This window comes from Lolium perenne, chromosome 6 (assembly GCF_019359855.2).
Source record: "Lolium perenne isolate Kyuss_39 chromosome 6, Kyuss_2.0, whole genome shotgun sequence".
Lineage (NCBI taxonomy): Eukaryota > Viridiplantae > Streptophyta > Magnoliopsida > Poales > Poaceae > Lolium > Lolium perenne.
This window is the reverse complement of record NC_067249.2, coordinates 89,310,747-89,332,466: the sequence shown is the minus strand read 5'-3', so window position 1 is coordinate 89,332,466 and position 21,720 is coordinate 89,310,747. Positions and strand designations below refer to the sequence as shown.

The window sequence follows — 21,720 nt, the reverse complement described above, 5'->3', positions numbered from 1 at the left end:
GATAGCTTGTAAATTAAAAGAGACTCGCTAAATATTTCTAAATGAAATATGTTTTAGTGTTATTATTTATTTATATTTACCGTTGATAAATAACGAGGCACCAGGTTGATAGCTTCTAAAATAAATAAAATGTTCGCTAAAATATTCTAAATGAAATACTTTTTATGGTTGGTAGTTATTTATAATTACCATTGATAAATAGCGGGGCATCGGGTTGATAACTTCTAAACTAAAAAGAGTCGCCAAAATATTCAAAATAAAATTAGATTTTTAGGGTTGGTAGTTATTTATATTTACTGTTGATAAATAACAGGACACCGGGTTGATAGCTTCTAAACTAAAAAAAATCGCTAAACTGTTTCAAATAAAATTAACTTTGGGGTTGATAATTTTATATATTCGCCGTTGATCACTCAAGTACGGAGGGGTTGATTATTTAGATAGAGAGGGTTGATAACTTTTAGCCCGAAAAAAAGTTTCTCGAAACATATCAACATGGGTGCTAGTTTTGAAGATCTCGTCGAGGCGGATTTATTGGTGAAAACGAATCTTAATTTGGAAATGTCGTTTGAAAGTTAAAAAGTTTTGAATTTACAAATTTGGAAAAGATTCCGCTGACATCAGCATATTCGTCTATTTCTGCATGCATGCAGAACTTTCGCTCAATAGCCTACACTAGGTTGATAATTTTATATATTTACCGTTGATCACTCAAGTACGGAGGGGTTGATTATTCAGATAGAGAGGGTTGATAACTTTTAGCCCGAAAAAAGTTTCTCGAAACATATCAACATGGGTGCTAGTTTTGAAGATCTCGTCGAGACGGATTTATTGGTGAAAACGAATCTTAATTTGGAGTTGTCGTTTGAAAGTTAAAACGTTTTGAATTTATAAATTTGGAAAAGATTCCGCTGACATCAGCATATTCGTCTATTTCTGCATGCATGCAGAACTTTCCCTCAATATCCTACACCAGGTTGATAATTTTATATATTTACCGTTGATCACTTAAGTACGGAGGGGTTGATTATTCAGATAGAGAGGGTTGATAACTTTTAGCCCGAAAAAAAATTTCTCGAAACATATCAATATGGGTGCTAGTTTTGAAGATCTCGTCGAGACGGATTTTTTGGTGAAAGCGGATCTTAATTTGGAGTTATCGTTTAAAAGTTAAAACGTTTTGAATTTTCAAATTTGGAAAAGATTTCGCTGACATCAGCAGATTCGTCTATTTATGCATGCAGAACTTTCCCTAAATAGCCTGCACCAGGTTGATAATTTTATACATTTACCGTTGATCACTGAAGTACGGAGGGGTTGATTATTCAGATGGAGAGGGTTGATAACTTTTAGCCAGAAAAAAGTTTGTCGAAACATATTAATATTGGTGCTAGTTTTGAAGATCTCGTCGAGACAGATTTATTGCTGAAAACGAATCTTAAATCGAAGCGTTCATTTGAAAGATAAATCATTTTAAACAATGGTTTCTGCTACATATATTCTACAGGTGACCCTAAATTTGCATGCGGTGATTAACCATGCTAATTAGGAATGCACGTGACGCGGTGAGAGAGAAGAAAAGGTGGTCCATCCCATGCATGCCTTCTACTTTTTGTCATGCTAACTTGCATGCATTGATTATTAACATTAATTACATGAAAGGAGAGACATGCACTATGTGAAAGCTACCTGTTAGAAAGGAAAACACGGTTTTTCCTAATTAGACTGTCGGAAACCGATCGCGCATTAAGAATCTGGCGCGCGAGCGCCAGCTAGGGCAATACCCGCGCGTTGATGTGGAAGAGCAAAATATGTTCATTTGAAAATAGAACCAAAGTTTCCAGGCTTTGATGGATTCCCTTTAAAATAAACTCGAATCTATAAAATGTTCCACAAAAGTGAACACTCCCGCACAAGAACCAAAGGGTGCATAGCGAGGCTCATTGTTACCTATTTAGCCCTTTATGAGAAAAAGATCCATGAATAAAATTCTCCTAGCCGTCTTCTGTTCTTTAAATACTTACTCAACATAAGTAGCAAGTCAACGAAAACTAATATGTTATTGGATGGTTAGGAGGGTAGTGGCAACCTCAGTCTACCAGAGTTTAAGCTTTAGGTTTGAGACTTTGGTGTCTCATAAAAGGCGAAATATTTTTCAGTGGGAGGCGACGTTTGTAAGGGTGAGTATATGTGCGAACTTATGAGCGCCTACGTGTGTGTTCTGCAAAAAAAAAAGTAGCAAGTCAACCGGCGCTAACACAATGCTCTCTTCAAGCTAGCAATTGTCAAATAGACTCCATCAATAAATGATACTCCAGCATTTCATACCACAACTCAACTTATTTACCACTCAGGGAACTAATCGTGGCAGTAGTACTCCAGATAACTGCATCTCCCAAGAACTTGGGCGCTCGAATATACTCCGTACGAGCGTGTAGCCTGGAAACTGCATCCTTTTGTTTAAGCTCCCTACGATTACTTGAGTATGTCCAATGGTAGTGTCATTTCAGAAGAAGATTCAGGATTGACCAGATTCGCTCCATCATCTCGTCGAGAAAAAAAACCGCCCATAGGAGACCACGGCCAGGCTGAAGTGGAACCCAGCTGTGCACATCTCTTTGCCATAACACCTGGATCGATTCAGGCTGCAGAACTGAAACGACAGTTAAAAAAACATTATAACAAACCGATCAGATCATACCAAGAAGCATGGTTTGCAAAGCAGCGATTACGATCATCGATTGAGCAACTGTTCATACGTAGAAGATGGGGCGCTCAGACGTCCCGGCCGTCGTCGTCGGCACAGTAGAAGCACGGCGTAACTTCACGCCGGAGCGGATGAACAACGTGCCTCCATGAGACCATGATGCCGTCGGGCGCTGCGGTCACCGGCAGAGGCCGCGTATTCGCGGCGCACCTCTTGACGTTGCCCGACGCGTGAAGACGCGTGAAGATTGGTGTGTCCCGACGCTCACATTGCATCAAGATCCGCGGGCCAGAGTTTAGGGCGATGCCGACTGCGTAGAGTGCTTCTAATATTTGAGTAGGACATAGTCTAGGCTCACAAGACTTACGGATTCGATCAGAGGTAGATCAATCAGGAGTTCTCTGGTTTGATGAAAATTGACGGACGGATATGTTGAAGGCAGCGCGGTTTCATTGTTCCGTTCCCATCCGGCTTTTCTTGTGCTCGTCTGCGCGATCGGAACGAAGGAACGACTCTTTCTTTGTACGGGGTCCGACCAAGGGGACACGGACGAAGACGGCAATGGCCTCACGGCCGCACCTCCTTTTCGGGCAGTTCCTCTTGTTCGAGATACAGCCAGGGGCACGGCTTCTCCTCCCTCCACGCGTGCCGCTAGTTCATCTCACCATCATTGCATCGTCAAGCTGCCTATAGCGTTCTGTCCTGCAAAGACGCAAGTTGGCCTATGGTGTTCGGTCCTGCAAAGGCGCTAGGCAGGTGAGTGCAGCGGCGCCATGCCATCCCGACATCCAGATGGGCGATTTCCGTGTCTTCTCCAACTGTGCAAAAGCCGTCGAGGAGCTCATTGAAGTTTCGATCTGCGCCAGAACGGGACCAAGGGAGCTTATTTCGAAAAAAAGGGAGCTTATTTATAATTCGTGCGGGACAGAAGAGTCCCTACGGGACGGGTGAGAGGATGATGGATGACAGAAACCTAAACCCCCGTTGGTATATCGATGCAGGAGGGATAGCAGGATCTCAGAGTTTAAGGCTGTGGTTAGATTTATCTTAATTACTTCTAATTGCGGATGCTTGCAAGGGGTATAATCACAAGTATGTATTAGTCCTAGGAAGGGCGGTGCATTAGCATAGGTTCACCCACACAACACTTATCAAAACAATGAAGATTAATCATCTATATGAAGCGAAAGCACTAGACTAAATTCCCGTGGGTCCTCAAGAACGTTTGGTCATTATAAGTAATCAAACCGGTTTGTCCTTTGTGCTAAAAAGGATTGGGCCACTCGCTGCAATTGTTACTCTCGCATTTTACTTACTCGTACTTTATTCATCTGTTACATCAAAACCCCCGGAATACTTGTCTGTAAGCATTTACAGTGAATCCTTCATCGAAACTGCTTGTCAACACCTTCTGCTCCTCGTTGGGTTCGACACTCTTATTTATCGAAAATACTACGATACACCCCCTATACTTGTGGTTCATCAAGGAGCACCACTTCAAACAGTACTCTATACAAATTCATATGAGTGAATTGTTCTAGCTGTTCAATCTGCGCGAGCTCGACAAATATATCATCAGTTGCTACGTTCTGTAAGTGATTTATTTCTACCTCATCTCGTTCTTCATTACCTGCACTATATATATTGTCCTAACTATATTGTTGTGTACACTATTATGCAGAATGAAGCATCTATGATGTTGGGTTCATTGACCCACATATCGTTAATGGATATGTGTTAGAAAGATACCCCCAAATCATGGAGAGAGACTTGTACAGGTTTCTTAAAGAGCAGCAACTCAAAAGTCAAATTCTATATCCTTACCATTTTGGGTGAGTGTTTCTGTCTTGTGCACATTCTCTTTTGTTTACTCCATGCATGGTATGTCTAATCGATGAGTTATGCATGACTGTGCATGTAACGTGTTCGCAGATTCAACTAGATTCTGCTAGTAATTGAATTTCACACCTCCAGAGTTCTCGTCATGGACTCTCTGAATATGGATTCAAAGCTTTGGGTTGACATGAGATTAATGCTGCGAAAGTAATTATTTTCAGTCATTTGGTTCGATCGATCGGCCTCTTTGGTTCGACATTTCCTAATATCAAGTAACTAATAACTCCCTTGTTCATTTAATTTTCTTTGCCCTGTAGGGTTATGAAACGGTTCAAAGATAAAGTAACCGGTGATTTCAAAGATGACCTAGAATTTAGAAGGTTAGTTACTGTGGATACTCAGCCACCGGGGACCAATCTATGTGGATACTATGTTTGTGAGTTCATTCGGAGATACACCTCTGAGCGGAGGCCGTCGGAAGAATTTCTTGCGGAAGAAGCTTAGTCCAGAAGCTCGCTTCCGACCAATTCAAGAGGAATGAGCAGGGTTTTGGTGAGGAAAGTCCTCCATCCTAAAGGAGAATACTATTACGAGGACGAAGAACTTCTGATGCACTAAATTGTGTATGGAAACTTGTTCGAAGTTGTATATGGTCACACGAGATTGAATATATATTGTATATTCCTCTTGAATTGTTCTTGTTTGAAATTTCAAACTTGTTTGAAATTGTATATTCATATGCATCAACGTGTAAAGTGTATATAGTGTAGCGTAGAATATGTGTACTGAAACTTCTTTGAAATTAAAATAAAACATAAAAGAAATAAAACACAACAAATTAAAAAGAAACCAGATTTAGGGGGGCTAAAACCCTAAACCTGCGGAGGCCTTTAGCCTGGCGAACCGCGACTAAAGGTCCTCCGCCTCGACGAGCGCCTGGCGCCCACGTGCGCAACCGCGACTAAAGGGGCGGGACTTTAGTCGCGCATAATTGGTCCCGGTTGCGCAATTGGGATTAATGGCCTTTGCGAACCGCGACTAAATATCCATTTTCTACAAGTGAAGCGCCATTTCAACCTAACACATGGCTATATCCACCATGTGGCCCAAAATCTCACGTATGAAAAAATCCATGAACATAGGGTTTGAAAATATTTCTCCATTGAAAGCAAAAGAGAGGAAATCCTTTAGAGGCTTTAGTCTTCAGTCGCTCAAATTGCTCATAACCGGAAACACGGCTAATCGATAAGTTCATACAATCCGCAAAGGTTATACACTTCCCCACCTGTCACAATCCATCCTTTTTGTTGTATCCTTTACTTGTCTTAACTGGGCATGGATCATGACGAAGTTTTCCATAGAAGTCCCATATGCAAAATTCTAGTCCGCTTGCAAGTATGATCCGAAGACCCTTCTCCAATGGCGGTACCGATGCAAGGGTTTCTCTCTTTATATGACTAAGCCAGAGCCTATGTAACATGTGGTTGTGTTGGAAGCTTCTTGAACTGCAACATGGAAGATCTCTTCGAACCTGTGCAGCGGTCGATCCCCACCAAAAACATGTGTGCTAAACCCCAGTCGGGCGCAATCGCAGGGTGGGCAAGAAACATGTCGGTCACAATCACTTAGCGTGCAAGTCCCTAGTCGGGTGCAATCATGTAGTCGTTCCATTCAAACTACTCCGCCAAGATAATTTTTTTTTCTTTGTAAACATTTAATTAAACTTAATCTCTTAACATGAGCTCATATACTTAGAAAATTATTTTTGTTTTGAACCCCGTAAAAATCCTTTTTAGCGCAACAAGACATAGCACACAAAACAAAGATTAATTTTACCTAGGGTTCAAATGAATATTTGTGTGGGCAAGCCAAGTTTATCACTACTCAGGGTCATAGCTACAATTTTTCAAAGCCCAAGATTGCAAATAGTTTTACCAAAATATCACTACAAACCTACACATGCACACTACCCTTTGATGAACAAATCATGCATGGTTGAAAACATAGGTGAAAGGATGTTCATGGTATAACTCGCCTTTTGATTAATGAAGAATAATTGTGCGTAATGATCTTACCTTTAGCAAAAAAAATCATACTTCCTTTTGTAGGTTATACCTCTTGCTGTCCACTGAATCCATGCGTGGTTATGTCTTCAACCGGAGGCGCAATGCCAGGATATAGATTTTGGGTATAGCCGTTTGGAGACAATCATTTAGGATTTATCCAGCATGTGCGGTTGAAAGCTTGCGCCTAGGCTCACATATTGACTATGGGCTTGATATGTTGCTTCTTTTTTAGGTGGTTGATCCACACAGTGATCCATGAATTATAATAAGGTGTACACTGTATAGAGTCTTGGGTCCATGGAAGAAGAAGCCAATAAAAAGTTGTATATATCACTTTTATGTAGAGGATCTTTAGGTCTCTCTTGCGTGACTGCGGCGGCGGCGCCGCCAGCACCAAAAGGCTACGCCCCAACTGCCACAATCACCTCGTTTCCGCTGGAGGATGCCATGCGACGGCGGACGGCAGCGGCACAGCGTCTCTGCCAGTGTTTATTTTTTTGCCTTCTGCCCATGCTATCTTGATCCTGCTTCATCCCATTCATCTCGGACTGGCCAACCCGTCTTTGGTTACCGCTCGTGAGCCTTGGTTCGGACGACGATGATGGGATAGTTCCGCCCCCTCACGGATCGAGCTCCAGGAAGACCCCTCCTTTTGGAAGGACAATAATCTATAGTTCGTGATTTGTGAATGGTCCTTGTGCAGCAACGAGATGCTTCTATAGGGGAACAAGGGATTGTAGGAATTTGTAGCATAGAAAACAAAAAAATCCTACGCAACAACGAATAAACCACCAAGATCTAATCTAGCAGATGCATGTAACGATGCAGTTGTATGTAACAATGCAATAATTTGATTTGCGTACCGTTGCAAATTGGGTGAGGAAGCTTAATGGTTGGTGTCGATGTAGACAATCACGATCCGTTCAGTCTTGGCGATCCAACTCGATCAACTCCGTCGCTTGTGTGGCGGCTCCGAGGTGATGCACATGTATGGCTCCTTCTTGTTCTAGGAAGTTGGAGTCGAGGTAGAGAGAACACTCCGGTGTCACAACGGTTTGACGATGAACTTGGTGCAAATTCGGCAGCGCTTCGCCTAGAATATCTTTTCGGACATCACCAACATTAGGGTTCCGGCGAGATTCTGGCGATCACCGGCGGAGGGTTGTGGACCAACGGAGATAAACGGTGGATGACAGAGGAAGACCCCAACAAGGACGGCGACGGCCGATGGTTAAGAGGTGTCCACCGACGGCGATGGGTGGCCAACTGCAGCTTGGCGGCGGCACTGGGCGTGGGGAGCTCGGGGTTTTATGGCTCTTGAGGACTTGTGATGTTGTGGCCAGCCCCGGGGCTCCCGTATATGAAGGCTCGGAGCCGAGAGTCCGTAGGATCTACGAATCTTAATTGGACTCTCGTTCAAACCTTGTCAAACTCATATTGGAACTAAATAAGAAAGTCCCCAAGTGAATCGGAATTGGAAAAGGAAAGCTCATCCCTCCCACTTTGTCAACACCCAGAATTTTAAGTCCAGATGCCTATTATGCCATACATCGTAATCACAGGAAGATTGTTTTTGCGAGACATAACAGTTGAATATCATAGAGTCATCATTCATTACAACACCATAATAGTCTTACAATAGAAAGGATCACTGTAACATCCCAAGAGTAATACATAGATCCCTTTTACCTTTCTTGCATTGTTGTCATACCATCATGTTGCATTCATGCATATCACCACCTTTGGTTTTACTAAATTGCATTTGCCTTTGGTTTTTCTTTGTTGCTTGTTGTTCCCTCCTTCTTCTTCTTGGTTCATCCCCTCCTCTTGTGATGTTCCAAGAAAAGCACAGACCTTTCCTTTCCCCTCTTTAACCCTAATACACATAGGTCATGCCAAATTTTTCTATAATTTGGTGTCACCTCAAACCATCTCTTCTTTTCAAACCCTATGTGCAACCCTTCTTTTAATTTTCTCTTACCATCATATGTGATATGGTGGAATCTCTCTCATACTCTTCTCTCCTCTTTTACAAACAACAACTTCTTCTCAATTCATAAAACAGATTTGTTTTGGAAAAGAAAATAAAATCAGAAAACAGAAATTTAAATAAAGGAGAAACCTAAACCCTATCTAACCTAAAACCTAACCATCTAATCTACCTTTTCTTGGCCGGCAGGCCCAGCTCCTATCTTTTCTTCTTACCTTGGCCCAAACCAGCTCACACAGCAGCCCACCTCCTGGCCCATGGTCCACCTTACCGAAGGGGTAAGACCTCCCCTTCGTCAAACCTTTACACGTAGGAGGAACACACTGTATCGGGCATGGCCGACGTCCCTGCTCTCCACGTCGCCTCCACCTGCTCCATCCACGGTCTCCCCTCCTCTCTTTTAAGCAGCTGCGGCTCCCCTGGAGAAAACCCTAGCTAGCTTCTTCCCCATCGAGCGCCGCCACACCCTTTTCCTCCTCCTCCCAAAAACCCTACTGTGAGAAAACACCGCCGCCGTCTACCGTCCGTCGCCGCCGCCATGGACGCCGTCGACGCTACCTGAGCACGGGAACGGGACCCTCTCTCCCTCCTCTACTTCCTGGACGCCGTCAAGGACTCCAACTCGCCAAGATCTGCACATCTCCTCCACGACTGCAACGTCTACGTCACGGGCACCTCCTTTCTTCTTCGACTCCGGCGCCTCCCCTTCGTCTCCGACCACCCCAGGGTGAGCACGTCCCCTCATCTCCTCACTGCACACCATGCATCGCTCAGTCGTTGAAGGAATCGCCGAAAACCGAGATCAAAACGAGGTTCTGGAAACAGAAATAGGAAACAGTTTTCTGCTTCGCGGTGCTCCATTTTCGTCGTAGTTTCCCGGCGTCTCAGTTTGTTTCAGCACGTGTTCTTGGTACCGATAGAAGCACGGCAGTACCCTCTCTCTCCAAAAATTTGATTCGCCCAAAACCGTGCAGTAACGCCCTCGCCATCTTCGTTCAAAGTTTGGTCCAGAAACCTTTTTCAGTTTCTGCTGTTCGTCGCTGTCACACGGACACCGACTTCCGACGGATCCCACAGCCGGTACAGGCCAATCCAGCAAGAGATCTTTGCACCTTTGTAAAGCCACGAGTTTGGGCCACAATTTTGGGTTTGGAATCACTCGATTTCATTGAGTATTCGCGACGCCATCTTCGTCGCAAGTTGGTGCTGCGAGCTGTTCAGCCGAGCGCCGCCGTTCCTCGGTCCTTTTTCCGGCGAGCCTCGCCGTCGCCACGGTGCACCTAAACGTCTCAAATCTGTCCCGTTGCAATCTCCCCACATCCTTCTTACTCAACTACATCGAAATCCCATCTAGATCTGCACAGAGCTCTTGTCCTCCTCGTTTTAAATCTCGTGCACGAAACGTCTGCAGCTGTCCAATTCTTCAGCTTAAGTGTCAAATTCTTCAGTTAACTGAGACAATACCATATGTCTCTAAACAACCTGTATACATAAAAATCTCTAGCAGCAGCATACTGGCTACCATCCTGCTTCCTTACGCGCGCGGCCTGGGTTCGAATTTCCTTGGGCGCGTTAAACCAAAACCAATTTTTTTTTTTTTTCTTGTTGTTTGTTTCTAAAATTTTTGAAATCTGGATACTTTTCAAAGTATTTAAAACTGCACTTTTACAAATCCGTTTTGGACAAACCATATGTCCATTTTGATCAGCTCTTCATGATCTATCCATATATGAACTCTGATTTGGTTTTTGGATAAATAAAATTTTGGACATAATTAAAATCTGAATTAATTTGGGTAATATGGCATAATTCATATCTTCAATTCTACAATTCCAAATTCAACAAATGATATGTCCATTCTCATCAGAAAAATGAGAGGTATTCAAATCTTGCATCCTCATGCATCATTGGCATCATCTCTGAATTGTCCAAATTAAATATGCAACATGAACAAAAACTATATGTGAGGGTGTTTATCATTTCATGTGAATTATGAGCACCCCACTTAATTTTGCCTTGCACAAATCATCATGCCATGTCATCATGCATCATATTGCGCATTGCATTTAATTGTATTGATTTGTGCTTTTACTTACCTTGTATGTGCTATTTGGTTCTTCTCGAGTAGACGCCGACGCACAGCAGTACGAGCAGGAGTACGAGTTCCCTCTGGAGGATCGTGTCGGTGCTTCTACCTCTGATCTGACAGGCGAGCCCACCCCTTCACCTATTTTACTTTTACATGCTCTTTTGATCTATTGCTATCCTTATGTTGCGATTCTGTTGTGTCACGTGTCCTATCCACCTGTTACCTATATGTCCGAGATACACCTCCTCGCCCTACCTATTGTTTGTTGTTTGCCAGCTTTGCGAGTCGTAGGCGAGTTTAGGGTTTTTGTTGATATCTCAAAATGTTCGGGATATCTTGTTGGGATGTTGACACATGTACTACCTTTTCGAAAATGAAGTGGATAACTTTTGTTACAACTAAAATTTCTAAGGGATAATAATATTGCAGAGGCATCCGTGAGCCCCTTTGCGAAAGCATCGGAACTTTGACTTGCTAATGTCCCCTAGGACCCGAGTTCTTGTTATCTGTTTCTAAGACTGAGCGCGCTAACCACTCGTGGGAGGTTTTATCGGGACCCCCCATCACCCATTACCATTTCTCAAGTCTGTTGAAAAGGGGGCCACAACCTTGGTTTTATTTGCCTATGCCATGCATGCCATGCTTTTATTACTGTTGCCTTCGGGTGTTTACTTCCTGTTGCCTTCGGGTGTTTATATTATGTACTGTACCCCGCGGGACGTTTAGCGAAGCGTGTGGTTCGCACGCCTAGCCGCCGACGCAAACCATGAGTCCGCATCGGAGTACGGCCGAACTTCGTTTCGGGTAGCTTAGTCGGGTGGCCCCCCTAGGCATTCTTGTTGATTTGGGAACGGTCTTGTTGTGAGACTCCGCACTTGCTATGCGGGTTCGAGCATGCGTGTATGGTAACATTGGTGCACCCCTGCAGGGTAAATCTTATCGATAAGCCGTGTCCACGGTTATGGACGACTTGGAGCTGTTTAACTCGATCATAGAACAACTTACACCTAAAGTTGTCGCTAATAACTTGCTAATCACTTGCGTAGTAAGTTAGCCCTATTATAATGGAATGGATATAAAATTGTCAACTGTGTGAGTGCCTTGTTAGTACCTCTTGGCTAAGGGGGATCGCACTGGTTGGGTTGTTGATTGCAGAGTATAGAACTGCTAGAATATGCGCTCTCTCACCTTCTCTATTAGACAGATGTTGTAGCGTGTCTCTATTGGATAGTGCTTTGCTGCCGCTAAACTCCACATATAGCCGGGCGAAGTTTACACCGCCCACCAGCAAGCATAGCTGGTCTTGTCTCGCAAGTACGTGCCAACGGTACTTACCCTCGTTTTTCTCCCTCTTTTTCCGGAACCCGCTTTGCGACAAACAGGTACGACAGATGATGAGCAGTACGCAGGTGGCTACTTTGTCGAGTTCACGGACGGCGACTTCGTTGCATAGCAGGATCGTTCCTAAGGCAGCAGCCTGTGGCTTGTTGGTTATGGAAACACCGCTTGATTATCTTCAGGACTCTTAGTCCAATTTGGATCTTGTCTGTACCCAGACTATTTGGCTATCTTATGTATGATGTACTGATGGGATATGTTTCCCCGTTGAGTGTCATTTGGATCTTGCTCATTAGAGCGTTGCTATATATATGAACCTTATTTCCATCTTTTGTGTCATACATAGTCATGTTGTGATATTCAAGCTGTATTCTACCCTTGTATCCTGTGCACAGTGTGTGTATGTGTGAAGTGCACAGGAAGGTGAAGCACTTAGGCCTGGAAAGCCTACCGTGAGCCTTTGAGGTGGGTGTTGTGTGCATGGGCGTGTCGAGCTGTTGCTTGGCCTACCCATATGCTTGGGAATGCGAGGCGACCTCACGGTCCTTTGTAGTGACCTCATGCACATAAACCCCTCTTACCTGCGCGCTCTGGGTTTTCCTACTCCTGGGGCTTACAGACTTGGTATCGTAGCAGATCGCCTTTAGGAGCCCTTGCAGCGGACGAAGTTGAGTCTAGAAACTAATATTTTAGTAGCTACATAGGAAAAATTGTGCGCGAGAGTAGGAATTCTGCTTTTATTTCTTACCCCACCCACCCTCCCTCTGGTAAGGACGTGCAACGGTTTTACTCTATTCTTATATTGTTTCATCTAGGCTTGGACGTGTTTGTGGGAAACCATAGTGTCATAGGGAAAAGTATTTTGAAAATTTTTCTGTACTATGGTTGCTTCATTATCATCTTTTTTCAATCTCCACATATAATTTGTTCCTTTGACATGTTGCTATTTTCATACTAACATGTTATTCTCCTTTGATCCGATGCTATCTCGACCACTTCTTTGTTCCGGAGCCTGCTTCCTTTTCGTTATCCTCATGGAACCACCGTTTACTCCACTGTCCTGCGTGTCGAGTGGATGATGGATCTCATGTGTACTTGAACCTTGTATGGTGTACCTTGATGAATTCTATGGAGTGATGTGTTATGTGATCTTAAACCCTTGTTCTAAGTTTTTTTTTCTTATCTGTTGTCTCAACCGTCTTATGTTTTCCCTCAACAGGATGGTTAGACCTCCGCCACCTCCTCCGCTGGGACCAGCCCTGTTGCAAATGACTCAATTGTTGAGCCAGATGCAGCAAACCCAGCACAACTTCGATCAAGCTCGTCATGACAATGGTCGAGTGATGATCCGGGACTTCTTGCAGTTGAACCCGCGATCGTTCGACTCTACTCCTGAACCGCTGGATGCAGATGATTGGGTGCGCGATGTCAACCGCATGCTCAACACAGCGGGAGTCGCCCCAGAAGACAAAGTGCGGTTTGTGACTCACCTACTGAAAGGAGGGTCCGCAGCATGGTGGGAGAACTTTCTCGAGATGCGTCCCGCCAATGCTCCTGATGTCACTTGGGAAGAATTCAGGGAAGCTTTCAGAAGCCACCACATTCCTGAAGGGCTAATGGACAGGATGAAGGAGAAATTCCTCAGTCTTGTCCAGGGCAACAAAGACGTGATGGCATACAGCATCGAGTTCTCAAGGCTAGCTCGCTATGGTGGTGAAGAAGTGTCTACTGATGCTAAGAAGCAGAAGAGGTTCTGTAATGGCCTCAAGCCGGCACTCAAGTACGCGCTCACTCATGTCTCGATGGACACCTTTGACAAGCTGGTCAACACTGCTATCAAGGAAGAGTCGGGTAGGCTTGCGTTCGACGAGTCACGCAAGCATACTCGAGAGGTTGGTGCTCCTTCTTCAGCGCCGCCTCAGAAGCGAAGGTTGTGGGTTCCTTATCCCGCACCGCCAGGACAAGCTACACAAGCTGGGTATGCTCCCCGCCCTCCCACCCCACAGCTTCAGCAGAGGACCTACCAAGCTCCGCCAAGGCCTGCTTATGGTGGACCAAGGCCGATGGGTCCACGTGCCGACCCCACATGCTACAAGTGTGGTCAGGTTGGGCACATCTCTACCTTTTGCCCTCAGAAGCTTCCTCCACCACCACCTCGCTCTACTTCGACAAATGCGATGGTTCGTGCACCAGCTCCGGGCCGGGCCTTCAACAACAACACCAGGCAAGGTCCGAGGGCTGCTCGCGTCAACAACATCAACGTTGAGCAAGCTGAACAAGCTACCGACGTCGTGCTTGGTACTTTGCTTGTTAACTCTATTCCTGCAAAAGTACTGTTCGATACAGGAGCTTCTCTATCTTTTGTGTCTGATAGTTTTGCTCAAAGCAACGAGTTTCCTATGGAGATATTACCATCAAATCTCTTGGTTCACTCTCCCGGAGGACAAATGATATCTTCGAAGATAAGCCATGGTAACCAAATTCAAATTGGAAACCATATCTTTCTCGCCTCCTTGATACTCCTTCGAAACTCTGGCATTAATGTCATCCTTGGCATGGATTGGTTGAAGGCCAACAAAGTTGTCATTGATTGCGCCAAGCATTCAGTTTCTCTTCCTACAGCGACAGGATTCTTGACCTATACACCTTCTCAAACACCTTCCGTTCAGCTCTTTGCTTTGAATCCTAGTTCTCTTCCGGAGCTTGAGTCTATACCGGTGGTTTGCGACTTTCCTGATGCCTTTCCTGAAGAACTTCCAGGTATGCCACCTGACAGGGCTGTTGAGTTCGTCATTGAACTAGAGCCTGGAACAGCTCCTATCTCAAAGCGGCCATACAAAATGGGTCCCAATGAGTTGGCTGAACTCAAGAAGCAGCTTGACGAGTTGCAAAAACTTGGTTTCATTCAACCAAGCACTTCTCCATGGGGATGTCCTACCATCTTCGTGAAGAAAAAGGATAAAACTGATCGATTGGTGGTTGACTACCGCCCTCTCAATGAGAAAACGATCAAGAATACATATCCTCTTCCTCGCATCAATGAGCTCTTTGATCAGCTTGCGGGTGCAACTGTGTTCTCTAAGATAGATTTGAGAAGTGGTTATCATCAAATCAAAATCCGCAAGGAGGATGTACCCAAGACAGCCTTCAAAACTCGTTATGGTCTCTACGAATACACCGTCATGTCCTTTGGCATCACTAATGCTCCTGCCACTTTCTCTCGGTTGATGAACTACATTTTCATGGAGTACCTCGACAAGTTTGTGGTAGTCTATCTCGATGATATCCTTGTCTACTCCAAGTCCAATGAGGAGCATGAAGAGCATCTTCGCCTCATCCTCATGAAGCTTCGTGAACATCGCCTCTATGCCAAGTTCTCCAAGTGTGAATTTTGGCTTCCTCAAGTCGTCTATCTTGGCCATGTCATTTCGGGAAAAGGCATTGCTGTCAATCCTGAAACCGTCAGGGCGATCGTTGAATGGCTTCCTCCGAAGAATGTCAAGCAAGTGAGAAGTTTCCTCGGTTTGGCAAGTTACTGCCGCCGCTTTGTTGAGAATTTCTCCAAGATCGCCAAGCCTCTTACCGATCTCCTGAAGAAAGACAAGAAGTTCCTTTGGTCTCCTCAATGCCAAGAAAGCTTTGACCTCCTCAAGCAGAAGCTCACTTCCACACCTGTCCTTGTTCTTCCAGATACTTCTAAGCCTTTCCAGATATTCTGTGATGCCTCTCTTCATGGACTAGGCACTGTCCTCATGCAAGAACGTCAAGTTGTGGCGTATGCTTCTCGTCAGTTGAAAAAGCATGAACTCAACTATCCCACACATGATCTTGAGCTTGCAGCCGTGTTACATGCTTTAATAACATGGCGCCAATACTTGTTGGGCAACAAATGTGAGATCTTCACCGACCACAAGAGTCTCAAATACATCTTCACACAACCCAACTTGAACTTCCGTCAAACGAGATGGATGGAAACCATCAAGGACTTTGATCTCTCTATCAGCTACACTCCAGGCAAAGCTAATGTCATGGCTGACTCCCTTAGTCGCAAGTCCTATTGCAATAACCTCATGATTCAAGAAAGTCAACCTGCTCTTTATGAAGAATTCAGGAAATTGAATCTTGAGCTTGTTCCCCAAGGCAACCTTGCAAACTTGGTGATCACGCAAACGCTTGAAGATAAGATCCGAAAAGGACAGTTGCGAGATATTTGCAGCAAGAATATCAAAGAGAATATGCACAAGCCCAAGTATAGGTCTTTCTCTCTCGATGATCAAGGAACTCTCTTCTTCCAAGGTCGTTTTGTTGTTCCGAATGATCCAGACCTGAGAAATCTCATCCTCAAAGAAGCTCACGACACTCCTCTTTCTATCCATCCTGGCAGCACAAAGATGTATCTCGATATCAAGTCTACCTATTGGTGGACTAGGATGAAAAGGGATGTTGCTCGCTATGTCTCAGAATGTGATGTCTGTCGCCGTGTCAAAGCAGAACATCAGAGACCTGCCGGTGTCCTCCAACCCCTGAAAATTCCTGAGTGGAAATGGGATAAGATTGAGATGGACTTTGTGACTGGTTTTCAAAAGTCTCGGAAAGGCAATGATGCTATCTTCGTGGTGATCGACCGTCTTTCCAAGGTTGCTCACTTCCTTCCTGTCAAAGAAACAATATCTGCTAGTCAGTTGGCTGAGCTCTACACTGCAAAGATTGTTTCTCTTCATGGTGTTCCCTTGGAAATAAGCTCTGATCGCGGAAGTATCTTCACTTCCAAGTTTTGGGCAAGCTTTCAGAAAGCTATGGGAACTAATCTGCTCTTCAGCACAGCTTATCATCCGCAAAAGAGTGGGCAAGTCGAAAGAGTCAATCAGATTCTTGAGGACATGCTCCGTGCCTGTGTTATCTCCTTCGGCATGAAATGGGAAGAATGCCTTCCATTCGCTGAGTTCTCTTACAACAACAGCTATCAAGCCAGTTTGGGCATGGCACCCTTCGAAGCTCTCTATGGTCGCAAATGCAGAACACCTCTGAACTGGTCTGAAACTGGTGAAAGGCAAATCTTTGGCCCCGATGTCATCAACGAGGCTGAAGAAAAGGTACGAATCATTCGTGACAATCTCAAGATAGCACAATCTCGGCAGAAAAGCTATTATGATAGCAAGCACCGTGATATGTTATATCAGCCTGGTGATCAAGTCTACCTTCGTGTTACTCCTATGAGGGGCACTGTAACATCCCAACCTTGTCTTTATGAATAAATGAGTGTTCATGTGCATCTCATGCATATAGTTTGCATTTGAATAAAATTTGCATCAAAGTTGAATTGTTTTACAATTATGCAAATCCCTCTCTGTTTCTTCTCCATTCAAAATCTCTCAAGATTTATAAAATAAACAACATGGCATTGTTGTTATTCAATAAGTCCATGTCTGTTCTTTTATTCTATGGTAATTTTGAGTTGTCAAAATTTGATTCAAAAAAGATTTGAATTTGGTTTTGAAAAGAGAAACAAAAATCAGAAAAAGAAAAGGAAAAAAAAATAGAGGGAGAAACCCCTCTCTTCCTCTTCCTGGGCTCAGCCCACTCTTTTCTCTCTTTTTCCCTCCCTGGCCGAACGGCCCAAGCGGCCCAGCAGCAAACCCACCCCAGCCCAAACTTCCCCCAGGGGGGTTTTCGCAAAACCGCCATCGTCACCCCCGCCGACCAAAGCAGGAGCTGGCAGCGCCATGGCCACCCGATGCTCCGGCCGGCCACGATCGTCCCCGCCGCCCCCCGGCGGCTATAAAGCCCCGCCGGCCGCCGCCCCTAACCCTAATCCCCCACTTCTCCCCTTCCCCGCGGTCCTCGACGCCCCCAGAAACCCCAACCCTAACATCACTGCCGGCCGGCCTCCGGCCAAATACGTCGTCGGCGAGCGTCCCCGGCCGTCGCCGTCGACGCCATCGAGCTCCTGGTGAGCTGCTGCTTCCTCCCATGCCCTCAGCTCCCTCTCTCTCCCCCTCTAGCCCCGCCCCCGCATGCACCTGCCCCGGGCCGGCGCTCGACCTCGCCGTCGGCCGTGCTCCGGCGGCCAATAGCGGGCGGCGCCGCCACCCCTGGACTCCCCACGTCGAGGCGCCCCATTTGCCCCTGCCTGCGAGCCCGATTGCCCTCCGAATCGCCCCAATTGCAACCCGGCCGAGCTTCTCTGTGAGCTCATGGCCAGCATGACGCCATAATTGCTTTTTCCTATTTTTTTGTATTTTCTGTATTATATTTCTGTATTTATTTAAATAGAAAATAATATGACATGTGGGGTCCCTTGTCAGGATTTTAATAATTTAGGAAATATTTTAGAAAAGAATAAAATTATGACAAGTGGGTCCAAATTATTAAACTTTTATTAATTTTATTTAATTCTCAGAAATTGTTTTAAAATGAATTAAATCCTGGAAATTCATAAGTAATTCATTTTAAATCAGAAAAATATAAAATTATATATCAAAATGATCAGAAAAACAAATCCTAGTTGTTTATCCATGTTTCATACATCTTTGAACCAATTAAATATGAGCCTTAGTAGAAACCCTAATTTGACCCCTTTCATATGTCGGGGTTCGAAGCCGAACCCCTTTAATTTCCATCGATGCACCTAGGGTTACCCAAACCCCTTTAATATGACATGTCATCATATTTTATGTGCATTGCATTGTACCTTGTCTTGATTGTGCTCTTCCTTTCCGGTATTTGGTTCTTCTCGATAGGGACCGAACGCGAGCCTGAGATCAACGCCCCCGAAGAGCAGCACCCGAACAACGAGGGACAAGGCAAGCCCTAACCTGGTTCATATATGGTTTCGAAATGCTTTACTTCTGGTTCTTACATATTGCATCCGCTTCAAATATGTTTTATCGGCAATTCTAGATATCCTATGTGTGCATATTCCATCCTCGTAGCCCAGAGTTACTGATCCACCGCTCCCAGCAAAACTAGGTCTGAGCTTGTTCGCATCGCTAGAGCCGTATATGTGTTATGCTTAGCCATGCTTAGCTGTTGAAGTCTGATCCATCCGGTTGATGAATCAGAGCTACGAATGAACCTAGTTCGACAGGATGACGTGGTAAGATCAGTGATGATGTTAATAAACATGCTAAAGGCTTGGATGGGCCACCACATGGGGATGTGGTGATTTGACTCGTTCTCGCCGATACTAGGACCTGAGTTCTCGCCTTCGGAACCAAGACTGAGCGTACAACCACACGGGGCCCATGGGAACCCCTTGGCCCTAACTTACCTAGCTTACCCATGAGTCAATTAGTTTGCGAGTTCCATTTGCCATACGCATGGGGGAAAGGTGGAAAAGGTTTTCAAAGTGCATCATACAGGGCGTGGCTAAGGTGAAGGATGCTGGAGGCATTGAACTGGATCCCCTGCACACAATGACCGGGACCGCCTCGGAGAATGGCTACCTACAATGACGGAGCTCCCCAGTTAGTTTGACTCATGGAATAGGCGAAGTAAGGGAAAGGTTTTGGTCGACCACCCTCTGCCGGCACACCAAGGAAGTGTGTTAATCTAGTGGCACTAAGAGTCGGTCGGCGCGTGTGGGTAAAGTTGTACACCCCTGCAGGGTAAATCTTTTCGAAAAGCCGTGTCCACGGTTATGGACGACTTGGTGATGGATTCTGTGATCATAGACAACTTGAACCTAATCGTAAAACTTGATGTCAATGTGTGATAAGGATCCCTTCTCAGGGTGTCGAGGGGGTGATCCTAGGTGATAGGTTCAGGTGATGATGAAGATTCGATGGATTCAACATGATGATCTTAGAGCTAGAGTTGATATCGCTCTCTTATCCCTTTTGAAAATGGTCTGATTAGACGAGCTTCTGCTCCCTCCTGTTTACAAAGGAAAACTGGCTTTCCGCAAAATAAGCTCCACATAAAGCCTCGCATACCCGCTTTGCTAATAGGTTGTACTAAGTCTTGCTGAGTCCCTGTACTCAGCCTTGCATGTTTTGTTTCAGAGGAAATCCTTCCAACTGATGGTGGCTTCTACCTCGACGTCGACGAGTAGTTCGGAGTTCCTCAGGCGGCAGCCTGAGACTTATGGGCTAGGACGTCGCCTTATGTTATGGCCTCTTAGGCCCTTTGCAGTCTGGTTATCTAGATAACATAATTTGCTTTCCGTTGCTTGTTGAATTGTGGTCAGTGACCTCTGCGTGTAATAAATTTGGATCTTAACTCTGCTAAGAGTTGTAATATATTTGATTTCGGTCGTAGAGTCACTGTTGTGTTACCGATTCTCACCCTGTAGGCCCTAGAGATCTAGGTTAGGCTTATGCCAGATGTGATATCTGGGTTTGTCTAGCCCTGACCTCCGGGGTCGCGACAGGTTTTGGTATCAGAGCAGGACTGCCTATAGAAAACCCTTTCGACTGGTCGATGTTGAGTCTAGTAGTTGTGAAAACTATTTGAAAGCTAAAAGTAATTGCAAAAACATCTGAATAGGATTCTTTTTACTCCTTATATGGTGTCATTCCAATGCTGAGTCATCTTACCTTGTTTTGGTTGAAAAAGTTTTACCTCTACCCTGTTATTTCCAAACTTATAGGATCTACAGGTTTGAGTTGTTTTCTCTAAAAAGTACTCCGTACTTGGTTGCTTAGCTCAGTGTTCCTAAAGTTACCTCAGTTAATATGAATCTTGTTCCTTCCATTCAGTGAATGTTATCATTCCGTTGAATCCTTTCCAAGGAATCTGTTTCTCATGATCTTTGTCTTTCTCTTCAGGATGGCTGGTCGTGGTCGTGGTCGTAACCGACGTGGACAAAACAATGCTGAACCGGAACTGCCGCCACCTCCCACAATGGCGCGGGTTCTTAACAACATTGAGACCAACCGCCTGAGGAATGAACAACTCCTGGAGCGTGTAGCTCAAAACACAGAGCGTCGTCCCGACAACTGTGTCACACTTGGGGACTTCATCCGTGCACTGCCTCCTATCTTCACCCACCCCAAGGAGCCTCTTGATGCTGATGATTGGCTTCGCACCATCGAACGCAAGTTCAACGCTCTTCATGTTCCACCAGGTGAACGCGTGAACTTCGCCACCTACCAGTTAGAAGGTGCAGCTGGTTCTTGGTGGGAAGGTTTTCTGGCTCTTCAAGCACCAGGACATGATGTTACCTGGGAGGAGTTCGTCACAGCTTTCCGTGCAGCCTATATCCCCAAGACTGTCATGGACATCAAAAGGAGGGAATTCCTGGACTTTTCTCAGGGGAAGCTGGATGTGGAGACATATGGACGTGAGTTCACTCAGCTGTCTCGCTATGCACCCCGTGATGTGGTTGATGATGCTGATAAGCAAGATCTATTCCGCAAGGGACATAACCCTGAGCTTCGCTATGAGATGCTGCCTTTCACCTTCCAGTCATTCCAAGACCTGCATAACCGTGCTCTTCTGATGGAGAACGGAAGGAAGGATATGGAAAAATCCAAGAAGCGTGAAGAAGGTGATTCTCGTGCGTCTTCCTCTCACAACAAGAAGCGCCGAGTCTGGATCCCTTACAGTGCTGTACCTCGTGCTCCCTATGCACCAAGGTCTTCGGGCAATAACTCTAAGCCACCCTATGGTGGTTCAAGCTATCGTCCTGCCATGGGTACTGTGCCTAGTGGTGCTTGCTACTCTTGTGGTCAGCCTGGCCACTACTCAAAGG

The 21,720-nt window shown here is 45.1% G+C and overlaps 1 protein-coding gene across 1 annotated transcript; it reads left to right on the top strand.

The window, feature by feature from the left end:
* The first annotated feature begins 8,970 nt into the window (after window positions 1–8,970).
* LOC127321012 (uncharacterized) lies at window positions 8,971–14,502 on the top strand. Its single transcript, XM_071822217.1, has 4 exons — window positions 8,971–9,326; window positions 10,728–10,808; window positions 13,246–14,356; window positions 14,401–14,502. Exons 3-4 carry the CDS (start codon window positions 13,247–13,249, stop codon window positions 14,500–14,502), a joined length of 1,212 nt encoding a protein of 403 aa, XP_071678318.1. The 5' UTR covers window positions 8,971–9,326; window positions 10,728–10,808; window position 13,246.
* Window positions 14,503–21,720: the final 7,218 nt, after the last annotated feature.